The sequence below is a fragment of the Trichosurus vulpecula genome, chromosome 2 (genome assembly GCF_011100635.1).
Source record: "Trichosurus vulpecula isolate mTriVul1 chromosome 2, mTriVul1.pri, whole genome shotgun sequence".
Taxonomy (NCBI): Eukaryota; Metazoa; Chordata; class Mammalia; order Diprotodontia; family Phalangeridae; genus Trichosurus; species Trichosurus vulpecula.
The window spans coordinates 364,494,448-364,517,421 of NC_050574.1; the positions used below are offsets into that span (position 1 = coordinate 364,494,448).

The 22,974-nt window shown below is 39.7% G+C and overlaps 1 protein-coding gene across 4 annotated transcripts in view; it reads right to left on the minus strand.

Annotated features, from left to right (window-relative positions):
* Positions 1–1,031: 1,031 nt before the first annotated feature.
* Positions 1,032–22,974, minus strand: part of COL8A1 (collagen type VIII alpha 1 chain) — a 234,095-nt gene continuing 212,152 nt past the window's right edge. Inside the window, exons 3-5 of one of the 4 annotated variants that reach the window (XM_036742931.1) lie at positions 8,500–8,818; positions 8,371–8,373; positions 1,032–3,863 (exon numbers count right to left, since the gene is read on the minus strand). In XM_036742931.1, coding sequence (XP_036598826.1) covers positions 1,957–3,863; positions 8,371–8,373; positions 8,500–8,815 — 2,226 coding nt within the window. In that variant the 5' untranslated portion in view covers positions 8,816–8,818 and the 3' untranslated portion in view covers positions 1,032–1,956. Of the gene's footprint in view, positions 3,864–8,370; positions 8,374–8,499; positions 8,819–22,974 lie in introns of those variants that run through there. The other 3 variants (XM_036742930.1, XM_036742933.1, XM_036742932.1) reach the window with 3 other exon arrangements.

The window sequence follows — 22,974 nt, forward strand, 5'->3', positions numbered from 1 at the left end:
CCACAGGGTGGTGAGATTTTTCAAGGGCAGCAGCTGCTGAAGAGCACCTATTAAATTTAGAGGAGCTGAGATCTAGAAAAGCAGTCGGGAAAGGATTATTTTCTTCTTTCTAGCTACAGTTTCACAGTGGCTATTTTTAGTGGAGAGGATGCCCACACTGACAAAATTGTAGATTTTTGAAGTAGTGAAATAAGAATCGTTGGGGCTTTAAAAAAATTTTTTTTTGGTCTAGTTCTTTAACTTCCATTGAGGTAGGGAACTAACTACCAGAAAAGATGATCCTCTTGCTGGTGCAGATTGGGCACTGTTTTGCAATTTATAGTTTTAATGGCAACTTTAGAATTTAACTGATTTGTCCAATCCAGGTCTTCCAGCTCCTAGGACATCTCTCTATCTACTTTGTCACACTGTCATGCAAGCACACTGAATTAAGTATAGAGATGGAAATGTGCATCACGTACATCAGTCTGCGGTAAACTTTTATCATGCCATTTCCTTAATCTATAAGGGCAGCATAAAAATCATATGCTGGTATTGTCCTCTGAAATTATAATTGGATCTTCAGCAGTTTAATTCTATAAGAATAGTTCTTAATGTCCTGTTTCAGCACATACTTCAGAAAACCATGGGTGCTCTTACTTCTAAGTTTTAGAGATTGATTTTCAAATAAAAGTTTATTTTCCCATATAATTCTAAAGGTTTTTGCTCTGTATGTAAAGGAATGGGTTAGGTGTTTTTTTTAAAGGTACTTTGTAACCTTAAAAATGTTTGAACTGATTTGAGATAGTTATTGCTATAGGCAAGAAAGTCACTTCGACGTTGAAAAGTTATTGAGAAATTATGGTTTGTCTTCTCTCTGGCTGTGACTTCACAGTGGCTATTTTTTTTAATAAATATACATTTGATATACAATTGATACCTGCTAATGAATATTACGCAGGGTCTGAAGGTTACCGGGGTGGGGTGGGGAATAATTATTCCATTGACCCCAACCACTTTTCTCCCCAAATAACTTCAAGTTGTTTTTTTTTTTTTGGTCTAGTTGGATCTAGTAAGAAATAATAAGAACCAAAGCATATGGAAGAAACCTTAGGGGATAAATTATTTCAGGAATAAACAGATTAACCACCATTCTCATTTCCCAGCAATCTTGTAAGCATCTTGAGGATACAGCCCATGACTTGGCCTTTTGTGTCCTCCATGGCCCTTCTTGCGGGGCTGGGTACATTGCCTCAGCATCTCCTGGGTGCTTACTTGTCGATGAATAGATTCAGTGGCTCCCACTGAGTGACAACCCTGCTCAGAGTGGGAATCCTGCTGCCAAACCCCCAGCAGTTTACTGGAAGGGAGCTATCCTCCGCATGGTATACATTGCCTCAGATTACCTCTGCAAGGGCAATATTACTACATGATCACCCCCTTCCTGCGTTTCACTAGTAAAATGTGCCTCCCACACCATTTTCACTCGTGAAAATATGGGGTAAACAATGCAAGTAAATGAGGCGTGTGATTTCTTTTTTGGTCATTGATGTTTTTTTAAGATTTATTCTTGTGTAGTTTTAAGTAAACAATATGAATGAATGACTTGTATTAGCTGTGATCCTTCATAATGAAATATTTTGACTGAACTTTAGAAAGCATGGTATTGTGGAAATGTATAATGTATATTTGCTAATATGATTTCAGTGGGTACAGAACATCTGTTAGAAATGTGATACATAGATTCTTCCTGTCATTTTAATAACAAGCTCTGCAGAACATTAAACTTGCATTTTTATTGTTTTTGTTTTTTGTCTTTTTTTTATGATGGTCCAAACTTCCATTTAAATATAACTTTTCAACAGCACAAACTCTTTGAAGCAATTATGTGTTTTGTGTTTGATTTTTCTGTCACTTCATCTTTTTTCTTTTGCTGTCTTTTTTTCTTGTGTTTTTCCTACTTTTTTTGTTTTAAATTTACATGGGATATAATAAATATCCTGAAAAAGAGGAATGGACATATTGTCCTGCATACAGTCCAGCAGCTTGCTCTGAAGGCATCTGGAGAAAAACCCGGTCTCCGGGTCTCAGCTGCAGCACAGCGCTCCCTGATGCCTGGTCTAGAAAGCCCTTTTTGTACTCGTCATACGTGTACATCATCGGGTCGTTGTTCTTGAACAAAGCCACCCATACGTTGCCGCCTTTGCAATGGACATGGTATGCAAAGTAGTAGATACCAGGGACCTCGCAGGTGAAGATGCCCGTCTGGGGGTTGTAGTTCTGCCTTCCGTTGTAAAGCAATTTGTCAAACTTAACTGGGGCTCCCACTGGTGGGAAGGGCGTTGTCAACTCGGCCGTAAATGCAGGCATCTCATAAGCTATGCCTCCATTTTTGCCTTTCTTGCCCCCATAGGCATGTGGGGTTTTCACTCCATCAATCCCTGGCCCCACTTCTGGAAAATACTCTCCATGGGCTGGTGGTGTGGGTGGCATCACAGCTGGGGGACCTGGGGGACCTGGAGGTCCTGGGGGGCCTGGAAGGCCAGGTTGACCTTGAGGGCCAAGAGCCCCAGGCTTCCCTGGGGGTCCATGCAGTCCTGCTACCCCAGGCTTTCCTACCCCAGGGAACCCAGGAGGACCTGGTAGACCTGGTTCTCCTTTGGGGCCTGGGATTCCAGGAGGTCCAATTGGACCACTTGGCCCCCCAATTCCTGGAATTCCAGATGGGCCTTGTAAACCCTGATCTCCTGGGATTCCTGGTTCCCCTTTAGGTCCAATGAGCCCAGGGGCTCCAGGGATGCCCGGTAAACCTTTTTGCCCAGCTTCCCCTTTGGGCCCAATTGGACCTGGCAAACCTCTCATGCCTGGGGGTCCCACTTCACCAAGGAATCCCGGTTTCCCTGGGAAACCCTGTAACCCCGGCTCACCTTTGGGACCCAATGGTCCTTGTGGCCCTACAGCTCCACCTTCTCCTTTGGGCCCTGGGAAGCCAATAGCACCTGGAGGTCCCATGGGACCTGGAATTCCAGGCAGGCCTGGCTCACCTGGAGGTCCCCCCATTCCAGGTGCACCTACAGGGCCTTTCTCTCCTCTAGGTCCAAGAGCTCCAGGAAGTCCCCCCATCCCTCGGTCACCCTTAGGCCCTGGAAAACCTGGTTTCCCAACCCCTGGGAGGCCTGGAGGTCCTGGCAACCCAGGTAGTCCTTGTTCCCCTTTACCACCGGGAAATCCAGGTCGTCCAGGGATGCCATCTTGACCTGGCTTTCCAACTCCAGGCACACCAGGTGGTCCTTGAATCCCAGGTATGCCTATAGGGCCCTGTGGTCCTGGTTCACCTTGAAGGCCTGGTTTACCTAGAGGACCCTGTGGCCCTGGGAATCCTGTCACCCCTGGTTTGCCTATTCCTGGAAGCCCCACAGGCCCAGGAGGTCCATGCATCCCAGGGGGACCTTTTAGTCCTGGCAAACCTGGCATCCCAAAGCCCTTCTCTCCTTTAGGCCCTTGAAGACCAGGAAGTCCTGGCTGTCCTTTGGGTCCTGGTTCTCCCTTTGGTCCTGGTTGTCCTGGTAACCCTGGGCCACCTGGCTTTCCAATGCCAGGAAGTCCATGAGGCCCTGGAGGTCCTTGTGGCCCTGGCATGCCCATAGGTCCAATCTCTCCTTTTGGTCCTATTTCACCTTTTGCCCCAGGCATTCCCACGCCTCCAGGTTTTCCTGGCATTCCAGGCATACCTGGCTTTCCAATCCCTGGATAGCCTTGTGGGCCTGGTTTTCCTTTGATTCCTGGTATCCCATGGCCTGGCAAACCTGGGGGTCCTGGTGGTCCTCTTGGGCCAGGTTCTCCACGGGGACCTTGTTCTCCTCTTAAGCTGGCTAATGGTATTTCTATTTAGAGAGAGAGAGAGAGAGAGAGAGAGAGAGAGAGAGAGAGAGAGAGAGAGAGAGAGAAAGAGAGAGAGAGAGAGAGATCCATTCCATTAATCTTAACTTCAACGAAGTTGAGGCCCTGCTTAGTTCAGCTAAATGAAGATGCTACTTATTTAGTAGGATAATGGACAGGGATGGAAAGAGCAGGAACCATGTGCTATACTTTTATAGAATTATAGTGAATAAAGCTGACACTTCATTGAAGCATAGTTTTAGAATGTGAAGAGCATTGATGTTTTTTTTTTCCTTTGGTGCTGGCTAGTGAAACAACGCTGCTTTTGCTCCTGACTTCCCAAGAAGCCAGTTACCTACGCTCAAAACATGACGTGTCATCATTGACTCTTCTGCAGGAAGCTTTTCCCAATGTGTCTTAATTCTAGCTCTTCCTTCTCTTCTTTATTTCCTATTAATCCTGAATAGAGCTTATTTGTACGTAGTTGTTTGCACAATGTCTCCCTCCTTAGATTGAAAGCTCCTTGAGGGCCGAAACTGTCTTTTGCCTCATTTTGCATGCTTAGCACAGTGCCACACATCATAGATGCTTAATAAATATTTATTGACTTCCTTTGCTCTCCCTCACCCCTCATTTCTAGTTGATTGACAAGACCTGTCTAGTCTATTAACACAATATCTCTCACAGCCATCCCTTCCTTTCCATTACTGATGTCCCTCCCCTAGTTCAGGCCCTTATTATTTCTTGTCTTAGTTGCCATTGTCCTTCCCAGTTCATTCTCCTCTAAACCATCCTTCATGAAGTTGCCAAATTAACCTTCCTAATATACAATTTTGGTCCTGAGATCCCCCTTGCTCAAAAATCTTTGGTGTTTCTCTATTATCATTGGAATAAAATCCAAACTCCCCAATTTAGTATTCAAAGTCTCTCATGTTCTGTTTCTTGCCCTCCTTTCCATGCATAACTCTCTTTTATATTAAACTGCAGATTAGACTCTCTACTGTTTGGGAGGCACATATTAAGCTTTCCCTTCATGACTCCTACATCTGGAATACATTGTCTTTTCTGTCCTTTAAAGCTTGGTTTCAATGGCATCTCTTCCTGTAAAGTCACCCTTGATCATTCTAGACAGAAGTGATTGCTTCCTCAAGTCCCAGCACACTTTGTTTGTTTATTCTTACCTATTGAACCATACTCTGTATTAAATGCATTTGCATACTTTCTCCTCTCCTCTACTAGAGTATAATCTTCTTGAGGGTAGAGATCCAGTGTCCTTATCTTTGAATCATCCTAAGGAACTAATTAGGGGTAGCTAGGTGGCCCAGTGAATAGAGTGCTGGGCCTGGAGTCAGGAAGACTCATCGTCCTGAATTCAAATCAGACACTTATTAACTGTGTGACCCTGGACAAGTCACTTAACCATGTTTGCCTCAGTTTCCTCATCTCTAAAACAAGCTGGAGAAGGAAATGGCAAACCATTCCAGTATCTTTGCCAAGAAAACTGACATCATGAACAGTCAGACACAACTGAAAAAAAACCCCCAAAACTAAAATCTTCCCAACTCTGCCTCATAGGAACATATCTAGAGCCAGAAGGGACCTCAGAGGTCATCTAATCTAACATCCTAATTTTACAAATAAGAAACTGAGGTATAGGTGGGTTAAGTGACCTGTCCAAAGGCACACAGGAAGCAAATATCAGAGGTAGATTTGAACCCAGATCCTCTGACTCCAGAACCAATGTTCTTTCTACCATACCTCATTGGGGTGGGTCTAATATGCTGGGATTTTTGATAATTATGTGTACCTCCTCACAAAAGAAGAGAATTATTTCGTTCTGTGTGTACAGTATTGTAATATTTCACAATGCCCTTCTCTTTAGAATTAAAGAGACTTGCTTAAGTCTTCTGAATTGCACTTTTCTCCCCTGAATTCCTTAATTGGATGATTCAGTATTTTAATTCTTTGTGACAACTCTAATTTTAGGCATAAAGGCAGATAAAATATGTGACTGTAAGTAATCATTTTCACCAACTACAGGAAGATGATAATAACAATGATGAAATTGAGATAAACTCAAAATGCAAAAAAAACCCCAAACCTCTTGGTTTTCTATACTAAATTGGGTCATGAATAAATGAAACATTGAGATAAAAACAAACACCCATTCTGGCTAGTAGCAATGACCATTTCTGATCACTAGATCTTTATATATATTTCTTACGTAGACATCTTTATATATATTATTTTATGTATCATCACAAAATATATATATATAAACATATTATATTACATATTATATACTATTATTTGTATCTATATAATTCTGATCACTATATATTTTATATATACAGCTACTAACAGGGAGCAAAACGATTAGATGTGGTTCTCATTCTTTCCTTTTCCTCTGTTCTTTGTATGGTACTGATCCTAGTAAGTATAGAAATGACCAGAACAGAGGCATTAATAGGGAAAGGAGGAAAAGCAAATCCATAGTTTGGATTATTAATCCCTGAACAGCGAAGAACTGACTGTAACTTTCCATGTGCCAGTTTATTACATATTTCCTTAGGAAGTCAATTCACTACTTTCTATTAAATTATAGCATCTGAGAATAAAGAAAATAGGGTTCCTTTGTTATGTGTTCCCTTAGGACTTCCAGGTTTTTCCATCTATTCTCTAGCTATATCTTTTTTTTTAAGGTATTGTCAATAGAATATGAGCTTCTTGGGGCAGCTACGTGGTGCAGTAAGTAGAACACCTGCCCTGGAGTCAGGAGGACCTGAGTTCAAATCCAGCCTCAGACACGTGACACATGTACTAGCTGTGTGACCTTGGGCAAGTCACTTAACCCCAATTGCCTTGCCGATTCTTGTCTTTTTTTTCTGTTTGTATTTCCAGTGCACATAGTAAACATGTAATAAATGCACTTTTCATTCATTTCCCCCTTGATTCTAGTTTTTAAAAAATGATTTTATAATTGTTAAATCTAATAGCCTTTTCTCGGTCTGCATTCTTCTTCATCTCTTTGCAACCTTTGACACCATCTATCATCCTTTTTTCCAGATATTCTAGGTTTTGGGGACACTATGCTCTCTAGGTTTTCTTCCTACCTGTCTGACCACTCCTCAAGTCTCCTTTTGCCTGCTAACTCTGGATCTTCCTTAAGGTTTCGGTTGTCCCCCATGCCTAGAATGTTCTACTTCCTTCCTCGGCATCCTTCAAGAATCAGCTCAAATCCTAGCCTCTGTAGGAGGTCCTTCCACTATCTCCTGTCCCTGGGGCCTTTCTTCCATTTAGATAATATATAACTTGCATGTATATAGTAATTTGTATATTGTGCACGCAAATGGTTGTCCCCATTAGAATGTGAGCTCATCGAGAGAAGAGATTGTTTTTGCCTTCCTTTGTATCCCCAGCTCTTAGTACAGTGTCTAGCACATAGTATGTTCTTAATAAATGCTCGTTGATTAATTGTCTATTCTCTCTTTTTAGAAGGCAATCTCCTGAAGCATTGTGTCTTATTTTACAAGTCTGTACAGTTCCTGGTGCAGTGCCTGACAGTAGGCATTTTATAAGGACCAACAGAAAACTGAAAAGTAAAATTCAAAACATGCTTTTCTTACCCTCTCTATCCTCAGGACTGTAGGATCATAGAAGGTCATAGATCTAAACCAAAGGGAACTCTGAGGGGTGGGGAACCTATGGCCTCAAGGTCACATGTGACCTTCTAGGTCCTCGGGTGTGGCCTTTTGACTGAGTCCAAGTCCAAGTTATAGAACAAATCCTTTTATTAAAGGGATTTGTTTTGTGAAATTTGGATATAGTCTCTAGTACAACCTTCCCATTTTACAGATTAGGAAATATGAAGTCCCATTATCTTATAAGCAGAGCTAAAGTCTTCTTTATCTTTCATTCCAGTACCCATCCAGTACCTATCACAGTAGCCTATCCATAGCATTCATTTAATAAATAACTGTAAAAAAAAAAAGGAATTTGAAAGTTATTTGTTTTGAATTTGTCCGTTCTAATTCATCTTATATACTTGTAACAAAAGTAACTTGCCTGAAGGAAAGACCACAATGAGTCCTCTACTCAACCAACTCCAATGACTTCCTACTGCCTCTAGGATAAAATGTAAGCTCTTCTGTTGAACTTTTAGAAGCCCTGGACAACCTGGCTCCAGCCTATCTTTGCAGTTTCATTGACCAGAACTCCCCCTTCCACATGGCAATCCAGTCAAATTGTCCTTCTCTACCTCTCCAAACAATGCTCCATCTCTCTTTGCAGGGGCCCTCACCCATGCCTGGAATGCACTTCCTCCTTAACCCTGCTTCTTAGAATTGCCCTCTTCCCCAAAGATTTAGCTCAGGCATCATCTTCTGCATAAAGCATTTTCTGATCCCTCCATCTGCTAGTGTTCTCACTTCCAAGCTAACTTGTATTCTACTACTCTGTGTGTGTGTGTGTTTACTTTACATTTATGCTGCAACATATGTACTTCTCTCCTACCCACTAGAATGTAAATGCTTTGTGAGTAGGGATTGTTTCATATTCATTGAACTTATATCCCCAGCACCTAGCACTGTGCCTTGTATGCAGTAGGTGCTTATCAAGTACTTACTGGTTAATTGATTTTACCTTTGCTTTTCTTGGGAGCTGCCTCCTTGCCCATCCTGGGCACCTGTGGAATTTCCTTCATATACTGGGGTAGGTGTGGGTATTCTTTGCCATACTGCATGGGGGGCATCTCCTTACCCATGGGAAGGCCATCTTTGCCCAAAGGCATGTGAGGTACTTGTTGTCCCAGGGGCTGGTATTGGGGTATCTGAGCTGGGATTTGAGGTGGAAGCTGTTTGATCCCATAATAAGCACCGCCATAAATGGACCTGATGAAACTGAAATAAATGAAGATCACCACTCCCAGTAGCTGTAGAGGGGTCAGGGGAACAGCCATCACCTGTGGAAAGAAAGGGACATATTAACATTGTGAAAATCTGAAGACTGATCCTATTGGAGGTGTGATAGTCTAAAGGAGCCAGTCAAAGAAACTGATAATTCCACAAGGAGTCACCATAAAGGAAACTGAAGAGGAGTGAAACAAGATACTAAAAGAAGAAATACGATGAGTTGGCAAATGGAAGCAGTGGCTGGTGATGGGAGCAATATTCTTAAAAAAATCCAATGACCTCCTCCAACTTGGGATTTAAAACTTTCAAAGAAACAGATAATACTTTGAAAGATCTGTAGTTTCATGAGTCTCCCAATGAAGATGGACAGTTAGTAAAAAAAAAAAAAAAAGAAAAAAGTCAGTTTTTTCACCCATTGAATAGGATGTCCCAGTTACCTCAGTTCTGTCAGTTAAGTGTGAAAATTCAGGCCACCACGGAACAAGAGAAACCTTTCTAATTAGAGAAAATGCATATGATGTTATTACTTCTATGATCTCTAGAGTGAAATGCCATTTTTACTTTAATTTCAAATAAATTAAGGTGGCTAGATGGTATAATGGATAGAGTACCGGACTTGTAGTCAGGAAGACCAAGTTCATGTCTCCTCTCTGCTAGCTGTTTGACCCTGGGCAAGTCACTTAACCTCTTTGTGACTCAATTTGTTCAATTGCGAATTGAGGGAATTGTAATCCGTGGTCTCTCAGGTCTCTTCTAGCTCTAAATCTGTGATCTCGTAATTCTGCAGTAAAACTTCCTTAGTTTGTATTGCATTAATTCTGGGAGACCTTGGATAACCACTTAACCTTTATGGGCCTCAGCTTCCTAATCTGTAAAACTGTAGAGTTGAAAAGAAATTACTTCTGCTTAAATGATTTTTGATAGCTAGATTTCAATCACTAATTTAAAATTTACCTTAGAACTATCCACGAAGTGAAAAGTTTGTTAAGCAAATTCATAGTATTAGATAGGTGTCTGATTTGTGCTGAAAACATTGTGAGTAAATACTATTTATTTGAATATGAAATCTCTGCCAATGCATTGCCCTCTTATCTATTTGAATTATACATGTTTTGTTTTGAAGTCAACTAGTATTGTTGCTAATAATTGAGAAAGAAAGAGGATAGTTAAGTAGGATTGACCCAAGTATGTAATCAGGATGTGCAAGAAGCTTTCTGAAAGAGACTGGGAAATGACAAGTTGGACCCTTGGGTCCATAGGTCTGGAGTTTCCTTCTGCTTGCCCTTAAGACAGAGACTTCCTGGCTGTCTTTCTGGGAATGGGGAGAAGAGAACCACTATGATTGTACTGAGGCTTTCTGCTCAACATGTAGATGACTGGCAGTTAACTTTGGGATTACAAAATGCTAGGAGATAGTGGTTCCTGGGTATTGCAACCTGAGACTCTATCTGAGATGACTGGGACCAGAGGAGGAGGACCTAAGACCAATGGGGAGACAACCCAGGCTCTAGAGCTGAGGTGGGACTAGGAACCTGAGGAGCAGAGAAGGGCCTGAATACTCAAGAGTGTGAGCTCTTTTGAATTCTAGGTGTTTGGTGAATCAAGTGCTGGTAGAATGAGAATGATCTTGATGAAGGCTTGGGTAGCCTCTCATACATCCTACAGGCTTCCCTTGCTTTCCTTTGTTTATATACAGCTTGGAGTAGCGCTCTCAGACACAGTCTTTTTCCACGATCTCCTTAACATAGGATAAATATGAGGTTTAGGAATTCCCTGGCCATACCCCGAAAAACTAGGATAAGCAAGAAGAATTTGGGGAGATGATTAGAGGCAGAAGTCTATGGGAGCGTTTAATGTTTTTCCTTCCATTTTCCTTGTGTTCAACATACTATATGACCACAGTATGCTGAGTACCTGTGTCCTGTAGGGTCATTAAAAAAGAGAGCATATTAAAGAGGTGGATATTCCTTATCATTCTTTAGTTAAATTTTAAACCTAGTTAGTCCTACCACTCAAAGCTGCTATGACTTGCTTATGGAGATGGAGGTGAGGGTGTGGAGAGAGTGGTTTAGGTGTTTGCAGGCTGAGTGTCCTTCGGTGATCAATGTTGAGGCTTTTGGGAGGCTTCCCTATATAAGCTCCAGGGAGAAGCTGAGTTGGCTGCTGAATTGGTGCCTCAGGGAGAGCATTATCTAACAAGTAGCTCAGATATTACAGCCCCTTGGTAATTAGTATAGCAACACACTTATTTTTGATGATCTGAGGAGGATGGCACATGAACCACTTAGAGTTGCTTACATTATTGTGGTGCCCCTGTATATCACATGGTGTGTCTGTGCTAAGAGCCTTTTATAAATATTATCTCATTTGATCCTTAAAACAACCCTGGGAGGTGGTTGTTCCTGTTTTACAGAGGAGGAGACTGAGGCAAACAGAGGTTAAGTGACTTACCTATGATCACACAACCGGTAGGTGTCTGATGCCAGATTTGAATTCGTGTCTTCCTGATTCCAGGCCTGGTACTGCATTCATTGCACTACCTACTACATAGTCCATAAAGTATCATACATCTAAATTATATGAATCGCCTTTGCATAAAAGCAGAAGAAAGGAGCTGCCTTGGAAATTTGATGGTATTCCATTAAATGTATGAAATGTAATCTTTGCAGACGACCACTAGATGACACACTAAATCCATGTTGCTGAATTTGTTCTATGAATTCTTTTGTAAGAGTGTATACTCATTTAATATTGGGAATGTGCGTTCTTTTCTTATACCCTATGAATCCTGAAACTCAGAAAATAATGATGTATTTAAAGTATATGAAACCAAGGCCTCTTGTTCTCATAATGTTTGTTGAAAGGGAACCAAGTCTTTACATCTGTTAAAACTGGTATCCTATAGAAAAACTATTTTGAAACAGCTTGAATTTTATTCCGGAGGGAATTTGTTTCCTAGACTTCTCACACTAATATTTTATTTTTATTCCATCATTTAGAATCATTTATCTCATCCTATTAGTGTATAATATTGAGAATGCAAGAAGATACGTATTCATTAATCTATTTGATAGGAGTCTTAATTACAAACCTTATTGTTTTGAAATATTTCCAAGTTTAATAATGATATCTTTTTTGATTGGAAAATCAGAACAAACAGATGGCTGATAAACTTTTAATTTTGTAATTGTAAGTTGTCAATTTTAGGAATATTTTGTTCACCAAGATAATAAAGTATATAGTAATAAAGTGATAGGAGATAGAACTTACTGATTATCTTTTCTTGAATGAATTTCTAACTGCTGTACCTCAGCTGGAAAAGACTACCCCAAAATTAAAGTGATAATAGTTATACATTCATAAATAGAATATTCTTTTTTTTCCCAGTTCACTTGTTAATCCATCATGAGGAAGCAAGAGGTGTAAACAACACCCAACTATAGTCAGCTAGGAATAGGAAAAAAACATAGAAGTCACCTAACCCAGCTCCATCCTTTTATTGATGATGAAGCTGAAGCTGGATTAATTCATCTGAAGCCACACAGCTAGTGAGTGGAAAAATTAGGACTTGGACTCATGTCCTCTGTCGGGGTGTGAAATATTTCTGATCTACCATGGTGATCTCCAGCTATGAAACAATTATCTTTCGAGGCTTTGATTATAAAATTAAGAATGTTAAGGCTGGTTTGAGATGGGAGAAAAAACTCAGCTAAATTACCAAAGCCTAAATGACTGTTCCATATATAACAGAAACAACTTCTGGAACACGGTAAATATATAGATTGTCTTGCCAGAGCTCCTGGAATTTTACTGACACTTGGCAGCTAGGTGGCGCCATGGTGCACAGAGCTCTGGCCCTGGAGTCAGAAAGCTATCTTCCCGAATTAAAATCTGACCTCAGACGCTTACTAGCTGTGTGAACCCTGGGCAAATTTTAACTCTAACTCTTTTTAAAAAAATATTAACTTTCTTATTTTTAGTTTTTAATATTCATTTCCATAAGATTTTGGGTTCCAAATTTTCCCCCCACTCTTCCTCTCCCCAAGACATCTGATATAGGCTTTACAGGTACATTCATATTAAACATATTTTCACAATAGTCACGTTGTAAAGAAGAATTAGAACCAATGGGAGGAACCACGAAAAAAAAGAAACAAAAAAAGAGAGCAAATAGTACGCTTCGATCTGCATTCAGACTCTATAGTTCTTTTTCTGAATACGGATAGCATTTTCCATCATGTTAACTCTAACTCTTGACTCTTTTTGCCTCAGTTTCCTATCTGTAAAATGAGCTGGAGAAGGAGATGACAAATCACTCCAATACCTTTGCCAAGAAAACCCCAAATGGGGTCACAAAGAGTCAGACATGACCAGATGCCCCTTGACCTCTGTCTGCTTCAATTTCCTCAACTGTAAAACAGGGCTTATTATAGCACCTACCTCCCAGCTTTGTTGTGAGGATCAAATGTGATAATATTTGTAAAACATTTAGTATAGTGCCTGTTACATTGTAGGCACTTAATAAATGCTTATTCCTTTCCCTTCCTTACTAGTACTTATTTTGAACATATTACATTATTGTAGGCATTTTAAATCATTTTTAGTGTTTCAATATTGTTTTAGTTGTATCAGGACTCTGTTTTCTTTTGATATTTTATTTCATGAATTTCTTTTTCATCTCCACAGACTCAAGAATGAATTTGTTACATCCAGGATCCCCAAATTTTCATGAGATATATAAATTAGTTTAATAAAAATGCAAGTTAAAGTTGAAATGTGTTTATTTGTTCAAAATTCCAACATTTTTGTTGTTGTTGAGTCATTTCAGCTGTGTTTTACTCTCCATTACCCCATTTGGTTTTTTCTTGGTAAAGTGGTTTTGTCATTTCCTTCTCCAGCTCATTTTACAGATGAGGAACTGAGGCAAACAGAATTAAGTGACTTGCTCAGGGTCACACAGCTAATAAATACGAAGCTGGATTTGAACTCACATCCTCCTTGCTCCAGGGCGGACAGTCTATCCACTACATCACCTAGCTGCCCATGTTATATACATACTACATTCAAAATTGTTTTCTTCACTAGGAGAGACTCAGTGTTTAGGTAAAACATGTCCCTACCCTGACAGAATTGATAGCCTAGTAGGAGGATATGACACAAATAGGGATAACCTACAACATTATGTAATATGATCATCAGGAAAGGATGATACAAAGTGACTTTAGAAGTTTTCCAGATATTAAGTGGAAAAATTCTTATACTATATTTTTAAGCTTTGGTCTAGGTGAAGAATAATATCCTTTCTAGGCTTTAAGAGACTAATGATTCCAGGCAAGAGAGTTTATCCTGAGTTTTTAGGAAACATATAGCAGTGTTCCTTCTGCCTCCCCCACCCCGCTTTTTACACATGAGGACAAACGACCTGATCCATTGAAGGGAAATACCCTGAAGGAGAAAGGAGATTGACAAGTCATACCACTGGAGAGTTAATAGTATTAATACAACACGAGGAAATAGATGGCATCACCTGGTAATGTATGTGAAATGGGCTTTGTTGGTGACAGATAAACATAATCAAACCAGTAACATGGCCTAGGATCAGAACCTTGCCTCTTTATCTTTGTTCTTGTTCTCGTTTAACCTACCAATTAGAGATAATTGGATGCTAAGTGAGCTTCATAGTGCCACACCGCTTCTGGGTTTCTTTGGGGGAGGGGCACAAGGGGGACCAGAGTCCTTGAATGGCATTTTGGGCACCCAGAATTTTAATAAGCAGTTAAAAAGGAAAGCATTTCTAAAACCAAAGCATTTCTAACTCTAATTTAGATAATTGTTTAGGATCATAACTTCAAAACAGCATCAAACAGGTAGTCAAAAGAATAGACTTAGTCTGAAGCAAGGGGTGTTTTTCACTTGCCTTTACTTAGATGTTGTGACTCATATCACCAGTGACCATGCATCTCAGCCTGACTGTCAGAGAGAGGGTTTCTGGCTATCCTATTAGTAGATACTGGCAGAACTAGCAGATGGTATTGGAAAGTGAAGAGCTTGTACTCAGTAGATGACAGTAGAGAGAAACTTGGCCGCTAGAGCCCCGCAGGCACCACAAAAATGTCCAGTAGAGAAGAAACAGGATGACCAGGACAAAGATGCCCACTCAGAAAAGACAATACACCCAGCAGGGAGGGAGCGAATGAGCATGTCTATAATGCCTACTATGTGCCAAGCACTGTGCACTAAGTGCTTTTTTACAAATATTTCATTTGATCCTCACAACAACCCTTCGAGGCAAATGTTATTACTGTTTTCATTTTACAGTTGAGAACCAGAGGCAAACAGAAGTTAAATGATGGGAAACTGAGACACAACCCTCAGAGAATAGAACTGCGATGTAACCAGAGGGTATTAGCAGCTCTGCAATATCAAAGGAGTAAATTACTGTGGAATTATACATGCCCTGGTCACATCCATGCCCTACATGTGTTCCCTGCGTGCAATTGCCCTGGCAAAATGAGTTCTGGGTATGTTCCTCTTTGTGCATATCCCCTGATCATGTGTATCTCTATGTGCATATTCTTAATATGTGTCCCTTGGGTGTGAGGTTTTGAATGTTGACTATCCTCCAGTTCCTACTTGGCTAGACAGTTATGCATCAATCTTTATGGTTTCAAATAACCCTGATGTTTCTTTGAGTAAGTACTGAACTGCAAATGGGTCAATTTCCACACATAATACTTGTAACCTATATTCATTAAGCACGTTAAGGCTTACAAAATGCTCATGGCTGACAACAGAAGATATGTGTATATATAGTATATAATACATAACATATATATATATACATATGTATATGTGCATCACGTATTGCATATATGTACATATAGTGTGTATCTCTCTCTTTCTATCTATCTATAGCTTAGCACAGTGCCTGTAGGCATTGTATGGCATTTAATAAATGTCAATTGATTACTGATTGAGTGATTTTACAGTTTGCAAAGTGCTTTAACATATTTTATCTCTTTTTTATTCCAACAACAACTCAACCCTGGGAAGTAGGTGATATTATTATCCCCATTTGACAGATGAGGCAGAGAGGGATGTTAAGTGACTTGCCCAGTGTCCCATAGCTAAGTGCCTGAAGCCAGATTTGCACTTTGACCTTCTTAACTCCAGGTCCAGCACTGTACTCAACATTCCAATCAAGTACTTCTATGCCCGAGAGGAATACAAAATAAATTATTTTGCCCCTGATATGACAGTTCCTCAAATATTTCATGAAAGCAGTTATTGCATCTCCCTAAATTCTCTTTTCTGTAGATTCCTCTAACCATTCCTTAGATGTCATCACTTTCTCACCCATTACTATCCTGGATGTCCTGGTTGGTATGTGTTTCAGTTTATCAATGTTCTTTTTAAAAGTGTGGCTTTTGGAACTGGTCAGAGTACTCAAACCTGAAGTCTAGTCAGTGTAGATCACAATGGAACTTTTGCCTCCCCTGATGTGGAAATTATACAAACTAGTAAGTATGTATGTACATATATGCATACATGTTAAACAAATATTAGATTAGTTTTTTTTTAAAGCAAATGTTTCATTAAAAATAACTCCTTTTAAGCTTATGGTCAACCAAAATCTCCAGGACTTTTCTATGCAAACACTTATTAGCTAGGTTTCATTCACCCTACACTTATACCATTCCTTTAATTTTTTTGAACCTAAATGTAGGTCTTTCTATTTGTCCCTGCTAAATCTCGTCTGGTTGGTTTCAACTCACTATTGTAGACTATAGAGATAATTTTAAATCTCTATTCTGTTATGTAACATAGTAGATATATTTCTAACATTATGTTATCTGAAAATTTGATAAGTATATCTTCTATGTCTTTATCCAAGTTACTGATTAAAAAATATTGAACAAGGCAAGGTCATAAAGCATGGCTTTTCCTAGGGTGCCATACATTCATGTCAACACTTATTGGGTATAATCATCTAACTAGCTGCTTAACTGTGCTAGTTACCACTCAGCCTGTATTTGTCCATAAAAATATTTGTCAAATGCCTAACTAAAATAAAGATATACTATGTCTAAAAGGTTCACTAGATCTACGAATCCAGTAGTACCATAGCATTTTCTACTTGGAAGGGAATTTAGAGGTCATCCAATCCCTCATTTTATAGATGTGAAAACAAAAGCCCAGAAAGATGATGTCACTTGTTCAAAGGCACACAGGGAGTAAAAAGCAGCATAAGATTTCAATCCAAGAAGGAACAGAGCTAGGAACACCTCTTTCTTGTTGATCTCATCAGCTCCCATGGATTTAATTAACATTTCTATGCAGATTGGCCCCAAATCTAAAAATACAGCATCTCTCTCCTGAGACATAGTTTCACATCACCAAAAGGAGCTGGACAGCTCCATTTGGACATTCCACAGTCATCTCAACTTCAACGTGTCCCAAATGGATCTCACAATCTCACCCCCAAACTCCTTCCTACTTAACATAAATATTTTGATAACTTTTTCAAGTAGAATTCATTTCCTTGCATTTTATCTCATTCATTTAAAACATTTCTAAGGAGTCCAGCGGTTTCACTAGACTGCCATAGGGGTGAAGGAAAAAAATGCTAAGAACTCATGAAGGAGGTTGGCAGGAAAGTTAGAAGGGGAAAAAGAGGAGTAAATACCAGAGGAGAAAGAGAAAATGATGGCTTAGGATACAGGCCTAGGGTATGCCTACAAATGGGGGCAGACCATGTCTGATGATCCATCAAGGGGGACTGATGAATGGTTAGACAGCTATGAGGAAAATTAGGGGAACAAAGTGTTATGAAAACCCCATGGAGGACAGATTATTGTGGAAGAGGAAAAGGTGCTCACCAATGTCCAATGTTACTAAGAGATCAAGAAGGATGAGTACTGAGAATGGTTCACTGGATTTAGCAATTAAGAGATTACTGATAAACTTGGGAAAAAAAAAGTTTCAGTTGAGTGGTGTGGTTAGAATCCAGACTAAGAAGTATTGAGAAGTGAGTGGGTGGTAAGAAGGAAGAGGAAGAGTATGATAGCTTAGGAAGAGACAGAGTTGAGTGAGTTTTCAAAATCTAACAGTGGTGGTGGTAGAAAGGTAGAAAGAGGATATCCAGGCATCTTCAAAGACAGAAAGTTAGTGAATAAAAGTCAAGAGTGTGACTGCAGGAACAAATTACAGGAGATAAGAAGAGAGATAATACAAGGATGCTAATAGATGGGTTGCTTTTGGCCACAGGTGCCTTCTCCTCCTCAGATGTTGGAGCAGAGAAGGAGAGAATGGGTGATGATTTTGAATGGACTCAAAGTGTCAAATTGGGAATAAGACAGACTTTAAATGGATGCTTTCATTTTCTCCTTGGCTGAGAGGAAGGAGGTAGAGGATGGCTTGAGGAAAGAAGAGAAGATTTGGAACAGATGTCATATAGGGAGTTCTATAAAGAGACAATTGAGGAAGAGCAAAAGGATTACCATGCAACAAGGAAATTAGAGAATATAAATTGATAGTTAACCCCATTAGCACAGTTATTTGACTTCTTCCAGTGGTATTCAGTAGCATACAACTAAAAACATAATAACAATTATTATTTAATATTATTTATTATTAATATTAAATGGTGGGGTCAAACCAGGGCTAGGTTTGGAATGGCTTGAGTGGATGGAGGACAAAGCAGAGTGTAGAAGACAGTATGAAATTGAACTGATTAACTATAGGACTAAGATTTCATAGAGAAGAGAGGAAGACTAGAGCCAGTGTGATAGACTGGAAAGGAGAGAATGATGAAGTGACTGCTTAGTGGTAAAGATGAGTCAAAGAGGAATCTATACTCCTAATACAGGACACTCCATGTCCAGACATTGAGCATTTCTCCGACTGTCCCCAATGTCTGGAATGTTCTCCTTCCTCAACTCTGCCTCTTACCTTTCTTGGCTTCCTTCACATATCTCACCTAAAGTCCCACCTTCTTCAAGCTTTTCGTAGTCCTTCTTAATCTTGATGCCTTCTCTCTGAGATCATTCCTCAACGTATCCTACATGTATCTTATTTGTACAGAGTTGTTCATATGTTGTTGCCTCCATCAGACTGGGTTTTTTGAAAGCAGGGAGCTGTTTTTTTGCCTTTCTTTTACATCTCTAGGGTTTAGCACAGTGCCTGGCATATAGCAAGCATTTAATAAATGCTAGTAACCAACTTATTGAGTGAATGAAGCAGAGGGAATATTGTAATGGTTATAGTCTGAGAGAGTAATTTCAGCATTTCAAATCAGAGGCTGAAGATTTATAGGTGATGCTAAGATCAAGGATACAATCATGTCTGTATCCAGCTGAGGTAGAGTCAACTTTGGAGTTGAGGAGACTGATGATCTAGGAGGAACAGACAGTGGTCAAATTAAGACTAGAATCCAAGTTTCCTTTTTCTCAGTCTAATGTTCCTAGCATGCCATATCCAGTTTAGAAATGAGGATTGTTTGATATGACTTGTTTGTAAGAAACCCACAGTGGAGTTTATGGGGCTCTTTCTTTTCTAGATATGTCAATGTCAAACGACATTGATGGGGTGATGGGACCTGGACCCCTAAAAGGAAAACACCATGTCTTTGAAAGCAACCTAGTCCCTGAATCTTCCCATACGTTTCAGTAGCCCAGAACACTGGTGCCTTAGCCCAAGGCAAATGGCCCACCCCTGCCCACCTAGATCACCTAATTAGCTTACCCAAATTCCTTTCACTGTCACCCTTAGCCCACCCCAGACTACTTGCATATATAGACTACTCCATAATTCCATCTACATCACCTTTCACTGTTGCATCTGGCCCACCCCAGACTACTTACCACTGCTTAATCCCATACAGATCCTTTCACTATCCTTTTTGTATATAAGCATCAGTTTCACCCCCATTAAGCTGAAGGTTCCCTAAGAATCTTGCTGTTGCCATTGGTGTTACAATAAAACTTGTCATTTGACTGGAAGAAGGTTTGAGTGTGTGCATTCATTCTGGGCAGATACCACCCTGTATCCTGACATTTTCGGGTTCCCAGCAACCTCAAACTGCATCTACATGTTTAGTAATCCAGACTAGAATTTTTCTGGATAATGACATCACTCTTATTAGTTTCTATGATGAAAAGGAAGAATTAAGAGGAGCATGGGCAAATATATGAATTGATACAAAATGAAGTAATCAGAACCAGGAAAATAGTAACAACAACAGTATTAGTCTCAAGAACAAAAAAGAAACAATCTGTAATGACCAAGTTTGTGTGTGAAGAAGAGATCTCCCACCTTTGCAAATGGGGAGAGCTATAGGTATGGAACACTGGACATACTGGGTTGATAGTTAGAAAAATGATTATTTTATTATGTTAATAACCACTTTTTTTCTCCTTTTATTTCCTCATTCAAAGCCCTGTTCTTGGGAGGGACCAGGCTGACAATGAGACATTTCCTTTTATCTTGGGCAGGACCCCACCCAACTGGGAGAGTTTATTTCTAATAAAAGGGTAAAGAGAATCTAATCTAGGTGAATTCTGGCCCATTGTGTTAAACTTAGTGGTCTGGGTAGAGATGGATTTCTGGGTAGAGATGGATTCCTTTGTCTATATTGCCCGGGTTGGAAGTGGTCTGGCTTGAGATGAATCTTTTTGTCCAAGAACTCTAACATGATTAAATTAACTTCTCTCAGTCCCTCATTTAAAAAAAAAAGCCCACCTCTCATTATAATATTAATTCTCTCATTAACTGTTAACCAATCAGAATTGATTTTCACTTTCAGGGATACTTCCTTTTCCATGGATATTTAAACATTCATCCGCCTCCATTCAGGGTCTTTGGTTTCCAAGAGAACCACTGACCTCAATTTATTATCTGTTAGTCTAATTAATAAATTGATTATTAATTACCCTTTGGTAATTTGGTCTCTTGGGCTTTGCTTAACTGCTTTCTCTCTCTTTCTCTATTCTATTATTCGTTATTAAGGATAGCTCACTGGGTAGATATGTTTGGAAATAGAGATGATATAAAAGCAAAAGCTCTCGATAACAATTTAAATTTTTTAAGAAAAGTATGTAGTTTTTGGAATCGGATGTTATCCCTTCCATGAATTTTTTAAATAAGCAAGTCTGCTACTGATTTTTGAGATTTTTTTTTCTCAAAAATCACTAGCACACTTGCTTATTTCTGGTCTGATTACTTATGAAAAGAATCTTTCTGATTCACTAGTTTCTCAAGTATTATCAGTTTTACTTTCTCCACAATTCTCATGTTCCTCTCTTTTTCTCCATCCACTCAGACCCTCAGATTTCCCTAATAGCCTTCCAGATGGTCTCCCTGATTCTAGTCTCTCCCTGACTCCATCCGTCCTCTGCAGAGCTGCCCAACTGATGTTCCTGTGACCATGTCTATCACCTTCTCAGAGATCATCAGTAGCTCGCCACTGCCTCCAGAATAAAATATAAACCCTTCATGTGAGCGTTTAAGACTGACAATTGCTTACCCCACTCTCCAGGGAGTAGTTCCTCAAAGCAGATTTCACAGCATTCTTGGGTAACCTGTTGCCGTGTGTCCCTACCTTAACATATGCTTCCTAATACCAAAATTCCCCACAACCTCTCTCCCCAAACTTTAAGCTCATTTCCTCTCTTTCTGTCCTGGGAGGAGGTGGAAAACATCTGGAGAACATTTTTTTCCCCTTGAAATAACCATTCACATACTTGAAGTCCGTTTTTAACTCATTTTACTTTGGCCTCTCCAAGCACAGTAGTTTCATCAAAGTACAAAATAGTTGAAGCAATAAAAGGTTCAGTGGGAGCCCTAAAACAGAAACTTCTGAAACAGAGTAAGTTTTTCTCATGTAGTAAAATGAGCATTGGGCTGAGAGAGTCAAAAGACCTAATTTCCAGGCAAGATACTTCTCTCTGAACCTCAATTTCAAATTGGAGAGTGGGGTGTTGTATTGCCTCACTGGAGGAAAGTGAGACCTAGGTTGGGTCCAGCATACTGGCTCTGTTACTAATTGCATATTGGCCTTGGGCCTCAGTTTCTTCATTTGTAAAATGAAGAGGAGGAAGGAAATAAGCATTTATTAAGTGCTAGGCACTATGCTAGGTGCTTTACAAATATCAACTCATTTGATCCTCACAACAACCCTGGGATGTAGGTGCTATTATGATCCCATTTTACAGTTGAGAAACCTGAGGCAGGTAGTGATTAAGTGGCTTATCCAGGGTCACATAGTTAGTAGTGTCTGAAGCTGGATTTGAACTCAGATCTTCCTGAGTCCAGACCCAGGGCCGCCTTGTTGCCTTTAGACTGGACTAGCTGATCTAGGAGGCCCCTTCCAACTCCATATCTACGATCTTTGATGATCTCTAGTGTCCTGTCCAGTTCAAAAGTTCTCATTCTATGAACCTGGAAAGTACACGTTAGGACAAAATCTGTGAGGGTCTTTCCAGTCCTCAATCCTATTATTCTCTTTTAGAATATTATTTAATACATGTTATAAATGAGCTATTTTAGAATCGAAGAGTATTTGCCAACTCATTTTGCTGAAGGAATTCAAAAGAACAAATAGGTTAGGCTACGTTCTCACTTTCAAATGCTTTGTACTTTCTTGCTATGGATAAAGATGAAAAGAGAGTGGCCTGAATACCTTAAGGAATATTGTTTGGGTAAAATTTGTAGTCCAACCTGAGCAGAAGCCAGGCTTTGACAGGATTATATACTATGTGCATTTTAAAATAATAATTGCATTTATGTAGCCTTTTATAGTATATTCAGTGCTTTCCTCAGAACAATCCTTTGCAACCGGTAGTGTGAGTATACCTATCCACATCTTACAGATGAAGAAACTGAGGAAGAACAAGATCAAGTGATCTGCCCCTGCTAATAAATTGCAGAGCTTGGACTCAACTAGCGAAATGTTAAAAGGAAGATTTTTCAAGACAAATTAAAGCAGAAAACATAGAATGTATATGATGTATCTATGTTAAATTATACATTTCTTTGCCTTTGAAGAAAATCTGGGATGCCAGTCTCAGCCTTATTACTGCCTTAATATCACTTGCATAGCTAACTGTCAGTTTTTGTTCAATTTTGTTTTGTTTGGGGGACAGATGCTGATTATACCACAATGGATTACCTGGGTCTCTTGTTTCTTTCTTTATTCTTACCTATTTTC